The 10,464-nt window shown below is 43.0% G+C and overlaps 1 protein-coding gene across 1 annotated transcript; it reads right to left on the bottom strand.

The window, feature by feature from the left end:
- Nucleotides 1–387: 387 nt before the first annotated feature.
- EIF1AX (eukaryotic translation initiation factor 1A X-linked) lies at nucleotides 388–9,435 on the bottom strand. Its single transcript, XM_030020773.2, has 7 exons — nucleotides 9,299–9,435; nucleotides 8,279–8,362; nucleotides 6,380–6,483; nucleotides 4,623–4,673; nucleotides 3,596–3,677; nucleotides 3,397–3,488; nucleotides 388–1,760 (listed from the first exon to the last, which is right to left on the bottom strand). Exons 1-7 carry the CDS (start codon nucleotides 9,312–9,314, stop codon nucleotides 1,755–1,757), a joined length of 435 nt encoding a protein of 144 aa, XP_029876633.1. The 5' UTR covers nucleotides 9,315–9,435; the 3' UTR covers nucleotides 388–1,754.
- Nucleotides 9,436–10,464: the final 1,029 nt, after the last annotated feature.

Raw genomic sequence — 10,464 nt, 5'->3', positions numbered from 1 at the left:
GAGGAAACCAATGAGCTAGGGAACAGTTTATAAACCTTATCCTGAAACATTACAGCAATTATGGTGCTTCAAAATTGAACCTTATAGGCATACAGAAACAGTGAATTCATATACCTTAAGATCAGTGGAGTAAGAATGCTGTATTGGTAGTATCTTTTCCTGAGTTTTTACAACAAATATTTAAAACCCATGAAGCATTTGACACAATTACTTAGTATTAAGAAAACGTTATCCCTAGAATAAGATACCAGATCCATGTAAGGAAAATAGACACTATAATGACAGAAAAAAGTAAAAGGGAAGACATTTTCGCAAAAGCTCTGGAAGTTGAAATCTAGAACAGAACTCCTCCTTAAAAATCATGTAAAGCAATGAGGCCACTCCATATTTAAAGCCATTTTGTTTTTATCTATTGGGGTAGTCACTTTACATCATACCAAAAAGACTGTATAACCAATACAAGCGTCAAGAATCAGATTTTTATGGCACAAAAGGAAGTTTTCCATTAACCTGCTTTCAGAGTTGTTAAATACATAATTAAAGACAAAGAAACTAAGGCTACCACAAAATAATATTTGCATGGTGATGTTAGTCTTTATTCAGCTTCTTAACTGACTCCTCCAGTCTGAGGGTGGAAAAGAATCTTCCCATTAGTTTGTTTCAGTGATTTATTCTGGATGAAAAGATTCTTTCCCTACGTTTGACACAAATTTATTTTCTCATTTATATTGTTATTCAAAGTTCACATAAGCTTTAAAGTTGTACCTTACAATGTATGGAATTCAAGATTAAAATAAAACTCTACTCTTAACATAACCTTTGCTATAATGTAAAAATATTCTACATGTTTATCATATCAAGAATGTTAAGCATTCACTTTGGGGAAAACCTATTTTACGTATTTTTCAGTACAAACCCAACTGCTGCCGTTTTATATTCACGTATCCCTGTTAAGTTGGGTGCCACCCAGTGTTCCACTTCTGCAACTACAGCCTGACTACTGTACTTGCAACACACAAGCGCTATGCATACAAGACAGTTTTCAACAACTGCAAATTTGAGATGCTGCTTACTTTTTATCTTTACTTCTCCCCTACCCCTCCACTGTGGCAAATTTACATCTTTGCAATAATGAGTGTTTTTAATTATCAAAATCAGTATAAAAATAGCAGCATGCTACTAGACATGAAAAGCAGATTCATCATGCATTAGGAATTTCAATGCAGACTTCTGCCTTCCTTTTATATTATCAAAATCTTTTTAAAGTTAACATCAAGGCAAGGGGTATAATAAGGACAGACACTGCATAGTATGATTTGATACTAATCTGAACTGGGTATTTGTAGTTAATCAAAATCCATGATAATTACAGGGTAAACAATTTTTATTTCAAAATACAAGTTTAACTGGAATTGTAGTGATGAAAGCAGAAGAGGGAAAAATGCAGTCCTTTACAGCCCATGTCACTGTATCTCGCTTACATCCAGAGGTAAAAGCTCTAACTGGTGAAGAGACAAAATATTTGTGGCGTTTCATTGAACCTTTGTGATAATCCAGCATTATCCATTTCTAAAGAAATATAAATACTTTAAAACAAACATTGAAAATAAATCCTTTTGATGTAACAAACTACACTCTTTACCAGAATTTTCAGTCTTCTTAAAAGAAAGGGACTTCACCCAAAAAATAATCGAAATATCAATGTAGAACAATCCTTGGAGGAAAAAAGTCGGAATGTAAACCTCTGTTCCAAATTAGATCTGAAAAGCAAAAACACCACACTATGTATTTTTCATCAAGCAACTCTGTCTTGAAGCTATTTTTCAACAGGAGACTTCCTGAACTCAGTACAGATCCGTTAGTTTGCAAATTTTCTTATTTCAATATTCCTACAGCTACTTATCACTTTGACATCTTACAATAGCTTCATTATTAAAAGTATGCAGTACTAGAAACTGTTTCTAGCGCCAGTAACCTAAATCTTCAGTAAGCTCAACCACTGACAGGTCCAAAGTGCAATTTGCAAGAATCTGAAGAAAAATTCATCAAGATTTTGATATTTTTAAAATATTTGATCTAATGCATCGTATGTTGAGAACCTCAAAAAAGTCAAAATAAGGTAAGCATTTAAAGAGAACTAGTCATATTACCAACTCGGAGAGAGAGGACTAAGAAGATGAAGAATTAAAACATAATAATATACTTAGAACAGTCTATCCAATTAAGTTAACTCAGTAAGTTACTACTTATCCTCTCAGCCTGTTGACCCTGCACACATTGATCTCAACTGCAAAATAAAGCGCATCATCTTAAAAAACATGTCACAGCAGATTCTACTTCTGCAATTTACTATATAATTTGAATTACAACAGTTTTACTACAACAATTTAAGAGTGTGTACGATCAGTTACTATGGCTTTGTGGTAAGCAGTAACACAACGGATTGTGACAATCTGTAAATTCAGGATTACAGTTAACTTCAGTAACCACTATGATGTAGCTTTTTATGTAAACAAAAATGGAGACTTAAAGCCTTTGTTTTTTTAAAACCACAAAACCCTCTGTTATTTCTGTAGTTGTTATTAGATAGTGAGGTTGTTACAACTACAGAGGAATCAGAAAGGTGAAACCCACCCATGTTCATGCAATCTGCCAAAACACCTACACAACCTGTGACCTGTTCCAGCAGTTGGTCTCCAATATAGTTCGCATCAGCAGTTTACGGCTCGCCCTGCCTCCACCGAGCTGGCCACAGCTGCCCTACCTGGCACAGGAGCTCACCCACCCGTCTTTGTGCCTGCTCCCGAAAGGTCTTTCTGGCCTGTTGTGCAGGGGACGCAAGGAAATCCTGCTATCCTGCTACACCTTCCCGTGTCATCTACTTGGCTTTCCGTCACGAGCTTGTTGTAAGGAGCTTACGCTTCAGAGCGCCGTACTGAGGGCCACATTCAGTTCCTTCAATGTGAACAAACCCAGCTACATCCACCCTTGTAGCTGTCGATGTGAGTAACTGCAACTCCTCGCACACACATCAATACATACGCAATCGTTTGAAAGGACGCTGCTACGTAACTCTAGGTCTTTGGGGTCAAACGACTTTGATTTTCTTTTAGGCATCTTAAGGGTAAGGAGATGACTGCTCTCCATGTATGTTTTAATAGTATGACACTGAGCATGCTATTTGCTTAGAGGTCAACTAGAGGATGATTGTAGGACAGAAGAGAGAACAGAAAGCTGGCGTGTGTACGTCCACACTGCTCTGAAGCAGTCCCTGAGAATGCGAGCTATTCTGAACATCAATGTATTATTTTACTTGCTCTAAAACAAGGAAAACCAGCTTATTGCCAAAGATGACGGCTTCAAGCATACGATACAAAATGTAAGTTTACCACTTACGTCATCAATATCTTCATCATCATCTCCAATATCATCAAACTGGATTTCGTCATCGTCTCCAGGACCAAATGTGTCTGTTTCATTGATTTTAGCTAAAAAGGAATTTAGAGAAGTTAAGGAGTGCACCCACACCAAGCCAAGATAGATTGAATATTCTTGCCCAATATGAACTTCCAGTTTGAAGCGAAAATATTCTTACCATGTTCTGGAAGCTCCCCATACGCTTTCAGACTTCTGGCTTCATCTGCATTGTACTTTAGAATAACATCAGCCTTGTTATCCTAAATAAGAATTTATTAGAATTTATTAGTCATCTATGAAGAAAAAAAACCCCTCCCTATTAACCTTGGCAGACTAGTAACACCTGTATTATTTGTGGAAGAATAACACCTATATTATTTATAGAAGAGTATCTTGTTCCTCCTTCCCTCCTGTTCCTTTAAATGTGAAGTAAAAAATGCTCATTTGTAGAATATCTTCATTTCTTCTGGGTGATAACTTAATTTCCTCCTATTATAAGTAATTTGAAAAGTTCAGTTTCATGCCTTTGAAATTAATCTTTCTTCAGAGAATGCACATAGTGAGGTGTTTGGTGGTCAGTCAGAAGGTGCCAAAACTTCCTAGTTTTAAGGAGTTTAATATATACAGTAAATGACAGTATCTTAAGTGTTTTACAACTCTAATGTACATTTCAGAAGCAGAATCCATCTTCAAACAACTGATGACACAAGGCTAACATTCATGAAAAAGCATTTACCTAATGAAAATTTGACAACTGTTTTCCATTAACCTTTACATTAGGTAAAATTATGCTACTCCATTTTTAGAAATTTAAGTAGAAACTAATCACTGATCAATTGGCCTCTTAAGGTAAAAGCCTAAACATCAAGGCTCCAAAACTGATTACCAAATCTCCCTTATATCACAGGATCCAAGCATCAAACAGCTACACTTGGCAAAAAAAAGGTCAGGTGTGATGCCAATAAGCACCTTCACTCACAGAGTCTCAGGGTGCAATTTAGAAGAACAAGTTGAACCAGGATTTGTCATCTACTCATGACAATCTTTCTGTAATACAAGGAAACTAAAAGCCATGATTTAGCATAACTAAACACAAATTCAAAGAAAGTTAGATGGGAATTTCCTTATGATGCCTGGTGCAATTTAACACTAAAGAAAGCTGTTTGTAAGATATTCTTCACTGGCAAATTACACTTAATTTTTACCTGGTAGTCTCTTAAGCCAACCAATATAATATCAGATGTATTTATCCAAACCTGAAAGAGAAAACATATGTTATGTTGCAGGAATTCAACTTTTGCTGTATAACACAAGAGTCAAACAGCACATTTAGGTTTACTGAGAGACATGAAACATTTCACTACAGCCACCATTTTCACTTTCTAACCAGTAAACTGGAAACACCCAACTTCATACTTTAACAGCAAAACCAAGGTCATAAATACTCATATTATTTCACAAGTTACAGAGCTATTACTAAGGTAAATCAAACTTCTTTGCAGGTCTTCTAGCCAACAAGGTGGTTATTAAGTCACAACTTCTGAGAAAACAGAAATAATGCATCAAGCCACCAGCCTGTGAACTGAGCTCCACAAGGCCAAAAACCAAAAGAAAAACCTGATGAAGGGAGTGATGGACAAGCACAGTGAAGAGCACAAGAAAATGAATGGAGTTGTTTCTAGTTACTGGCTATGCTAATCTGTCAAGCCAAAGCCAGAAGCCTGCAAAGCAGGACTTGCTAATTTAAATGCACGAGATAATCCTACCCCACATCAGCTTGATTTTTTTGCAGATGAAATCTATTTCAGTTGAGATTTCCTTTCTTTTAGACACGAGCTATAGATAAGTGATGCTTTCTGTAGCAAGAAATTAATTCTGCAGCACCTAGCGTTTATCGATGTAGGTTCTCCATTACCTTCAACAGCTTATTGCGGTGTATTGCAGGCAGCTGGGCTCACACTGATACCAAGATACGTGCGTTCACTGGTCTCCAAAAAGAGACAGGCGGAACGATCCAGAGTGAACACAGTGAACATCTGTTTTTGTTGGGAGCAGACTACCTGAGAGGACCTCCTCCGTACTGTACACCAGCACAGGTTAGAAAGCTGTAACATCTGACAAGGGCAAGGGGGCACACCATCCAAAGACGGCAAAGTTAAGAATGCAAACACGTACAAGATGGCAAAGTTAAGAACGCAAACACGTACACCTGACTTCCCTGAAGGTACAAACTTGTGCAGATCAGCTTTGCACAAAAGTATCTTGGGCACCGATGAAGTGGACAATGAAATAATGGCATCTGAGGTGCCTGCGGGGACCTATAGAGAAACCCTCCCAAACCGCCCTTGTTGAACTATTCTCAGGTAAGTCACCCAGTGAGAAGATGATAATTATTCAGTTCCTCCCCAGATCAGGATAAGTGGGGTATCAAACCCTGACTCTTACTGGTTTCAGGAAATAGCATACAAAAAAAGGTAGCTTTGGACAACCCTTTTACACTTTTATTTTCCTATGCCAGCTGTCAATCTTGATGTTAAAAGAAGTTCTCCTGCTAAGCTAAGTACTGATCTAGTCCCAGATAGAACATGCTGATTTTCCAAATAGTCATCAAGTTCCCCATCTACAGTTAAGCAGCTTTTTAATATTTCATATATATATATATAAGTTTCTAGAATATGAAAAGTTAGTATTTCATAAGCAGCTAAAAAAAACCCCCCTCCCCTGAAATATACATGTCCAAAGGCAGCCCTTCAACTATGAGCTTCACGTAAAAGCCAAAGACCGCCTGTTTTTGTGCTGGCAATACGAACAGAAGAACAAATTAGTTTACTATCAAAAAAGAAGTTTAAGGTATTAAGTACAGTAGAAATATAAACTTTTGTAATGAGCTACATACGTAAATGTTTACAACTACATATCATACATAATGCCACTGTTCTCTATTGCAATGCTTCAGAATTACCTTTTTTCTTAGTTTCCCTCTAATATGACATAACCTCTTCACACCATCAAAACATAATGCCTCCAGTCTTCCATTGCCTAACATCTTGATCACCTGGGCATATTCTGAAAGAAAGGGTAACACATAGCAAAACTCCAAACAAATACAGCTTCATGAAGCAACCAGTAACTTTTGCCACTGTAACCAAAATTTGCTGTAACATTTTATCAAACAGGAACAGCTGAGAGAGCTTCCATCAGCCACAGGGGCTGCTGAAGGTATCACAGTTTTCGCATCATTGTTGATGTTAACATTTTCAAACCCTGCTTATTCTTGGCTGTAGCCACGCTTTGGTTCCCTCTGAAATGCTTACTACAGGTAATTTTTAGAGCTATCAAGTCACACTCAGAGTTTGAAAGTTTATGACAGCATCACAGCGCCTGCCCTAACTGACAAAATCTCACGCTATCACTGAAGGAAGAGGAGAAGGCGGCACATCCTGTACACCCCACTGATACTCTCAACCCCTTCTGCAGAGGCTCTGTGGAAAAAAAAAAAAAAAAAGCTGTTCTTGAAAGGACACGTTCTGGTGTTCTCAGAAACTGTCTGAAAGGCAAATACCAGGCTTCAGCTGAAAACTATGAAACTTCTCTCCAACACCCACCCTCAATCTCTCATCGTGTGTTTAATCCCCTTCCCTCACTGAGTTCCAGACATCACTACTGAAGTACTTCACACACACACACTATTAAAGTTTGCAGCATAACGTATTACCATTCAACTAAAAAAAATAAAGCTTGTTAAGAATTATAACATTATCTGACCCTCCCCCTACACTTGCCAGGAAAAAAAAAATTATTCTCAATTAGCCAGGTATTTCAATATTCTAGAAATCTTTCCTTGGCAGAAGTCAGTCCAACAAACCACATGAGACTATTAATAACTGAGAATAACGTTTCATTAAGTAGATTTTGCTTGGGGGTCAAAAAGAATTTTAGGTTTTATAGGTGCATCAAAATCAACTACTGTTTTTGCTTACAGCTGTCACGGAATACCAGAAAGAGGTTAAAAAAAATGAGTTCAGTGGTCACTTCTCTTCCAGCAACTTAAGTCAGTACTTCTCCTGTATTTCTAACAAACCAACTGATTAATTGGTCACTAGGCAAGTACTTGCACGTATGTGAGCAACCACAAGAGAGTGACACACAAGACAGGGTAAGGCAAAAGGGAGATAAGCTCACTTCTCCAAAAGGCAGGGGAGAGGGGAATCCTAGTCATCGCCCTCCAGTGCAGCCACTCTCGTGCCTTACTTTACCTGACAACGTCCAAGGAAGGACCGTATCTATTGCTCCTGTTCTAATAATTGTCAGACGCCCCAACCCAGGAGCCAGTTCAACCAAACCATCAGTGGATGGTGGAAGAACAGTGAGATGTACTGCTCTGCCAGGTCAGTGACTTCGGAGAGCTCGTCGAAGGATCCAAGAAATGTTACAGTTGGTATAGAACAGAAAGCGGGGCTGTGCATCCAAGAGACACCAAACAACTACAGGCAACGCTGAACTGTGCCAGCTACGCTAGCTGCTTACAGACCTGCACGCAGAGCTACTCAAGGGACTTCTAGGGAATGCTCAGATACATTCTGTATTACACACGGCATCACAATAAGGTCAAGGAGAGGCCAGCTTCATTCTGAAGTGGTGAAGCTATTTAAAATTTCCCTTCTCCTGCTGTCTTCCTCCTACACTCAATATGTCATTTAGAATTCAAATACGACCCTAGTAAGCATACCTCTTTATTCCACAATAACTTTGTATTTCTCAGACATCCAGATGTCTTTTTTGTGTATCAACTTCCAACACACGTCGCTTACAGTATCTGACTGAAAACAATGGTATTGCCATACTATAGTTAAAAACTTACCTTGCCCGTCTTCCTTGAACACCAGTTCTCTTTTTTCTGATTCATTCTCATTCTTACCTCGTCGCCTATTTTTACCTCCTTTGCCTAAATTAAAAGGGGGGGGGGGGGAGAGAGAGAGAAGAAGAGCGCATGTTACTATCGCTGAATACAGTGAACGAAATAATCAGACTTCTGGAGGTTTCAGTGCTTGTTTTCTATATGGCTGTTCTGAGTAGCCTATCCAGATCTAGAGTTTTTGCCGGCTTCTAACATTCTTAGCTCTAAATTTTTAACCAAGTAACGACGTAGTAATTAAAGGATTAGAGCCTCCGCTCTTCAAGACGTCCTGGTTGCTCTGGAGTGACAGCAGCCTCCAAGGAGGATTTGTGCAAGATCGCCATTTTCAGTTTTTGTGACCGCTGCCACCAAACACCTCATAAATAATGGTGGGATAGCCCGACGCGGGTAACCGTCGAGGAGCGGAAGAACAACTCGAGGGCTTCTGGAAGGTGCCGAAATCCCCGCGGTACTCAGAGAACAGCTTACGCCCCGAGCGAAGATGCCCTTTTTGAGAAGGCCCACACGTGGCAGCAGGATGAAGAGCTCTTCGTGAAAACCCACGAAGGCCGATCGTACCCCGCCGTCCCCCGTTAAAAGGCCGCCGTTCCCGTCCTCCCACTCCTCCCCTCAGCAGCGGGGCAGAGCAGCAGCACCCGCTCCCAGCCACCCACCCGGGCCCCAGAGGCCTCCCACACGCCGCTGCGCCGCGTACGACCGGGGCGAGGGGTGGAGGGCCGGGCCAGGCCGGGATCCGCGCCCGGGAAGGGCCGGGAGCGGGGAGGGGGAGCCGGCACGGCGGACCCACCGGCGGAACGGAACGAAGCGGGAAGGCTCCTCCGCCCCGCCCACGGGAACCAGGCCGCGCACGGCGGCGGGGCCTCCCGGGCCGGGCCGGGCCGCGCCCGGCCTACCTCACTCCCGCTCCGGCGAAAGGGCCGGGCCGGGCCCGGAGAAGGCCCGGGGGAGGGGAGGGCGCCTCACCTTTATTCTTGGGCATGGCGCCGGGGGCTCCGCCGCGGGGAGGGGGCTGCGGGGGGGGCTGCGGGCGGCTCCCGTCAGGCGGCGGCGGCGGCTCCTTCCTCGCACGGCGGGGGCCGGGGCTGCGGCTTCAGACTCGTGCGTTCCGGCCGCTGGCGCCCACAGCGCCCCCTAGCGCTCCGGCGGGCTTCGGAACGCCTTGCCGGCTTTTGCGCAGGCGCCTCGGCTCCCACCCCCCAAAACCCGCCCGCTGCCGGCGGCTCCGCCTCAGGTGGGCGGGGGGGGAAAAATTGAGCGGGCGCCGCGTCATTGGTCGGGACTCCGCGGTGGGCGGGTTAACGGCTGCCAATCGGAGGAGGGGCAGGGTGGGGCCTGCGGGAGGCGGTGGCTGCCGGCGGGCGCGTGCCGCCTTACGGGGCGCGTCGGGCTCACCCGGAGGCCAACGTCATCGCGGCCCTTTTTTGGGTCGTTTCTGGGTTTATTTACAACGGGGAGACGGCGGGAACCCCCCCACCCCGACCCTCCCCTTCCTCGTCCGCGGCAGACGCCGGGGACGAAGGAGGTTGCGAAAGGGCGGGCAGGGCTGAAGTGCGGAGACGCCGCCGGCAGCCATCTTAACGCCGACCCCCGCCAGAGCTTCTCATGGCGCACACGGGTCATCCCGCCTTCCCGAAGGGTCCGAGGTTTTTGGGGCAGGCGGGATGAGGCCTCGGGCGGTCCGCGGTGGGGCTTTTGCCCTCCCTTCGCTCTCTCCCGGGGCCTGGTTCTGTCTCCGGCCTGGGCTGCGGCAGCCTCCTCGCTGTGGGTGGTGTTGCAAATCTTCTGGTAAAGAAATCAAAATTTGATCACGTAGAAGAGTTAGGTTTGGTTAAGAAGTAAAATTGTGAAGCGTGATGTATAGGCTTGTTAAGTTTGAAATGTAGCTATAGAAACTTTAGGAACTGTGTTACGTGTGACTATAGGAACCTTAACAGTGTTGAAGTTTGAAATAGCTAACCCTAGAAACCTCACCAGGAAGTTACTGGTTTTTCCATGTTTTAGTTTCTTGAAACTAAGGAAGCCATCACAGACACCAGTTATGCTGCTTGGAAACCCCCTTACCCTTCCCATCTCGATTTGAGTATTGAAGATTCCAATCAGTAGAGCTAAGTGAAATTGACCAATGATTG

This window comes from Aquila chrysaetos, chromosome 7 (assembly GCF_900496995.4).
Source record: "Aquila chrysaetos chrysaetos chromosome 7, bAquChr1.4, whole genome shotgun sequence".
In the NCBI taxonomy this organism is placed as follows: domain Eukaryota; kingdom Metazoa; phylum Chordata; class Aves; order Accipitriformes; family Accipitridae; genus Aquila; species Aquila chrysaetos.
The sequence above is the reverse complement of the archived record's forward strand: the minus strand, read 5'-3'. Positions and strand labels throughout refer to the sequence as shown.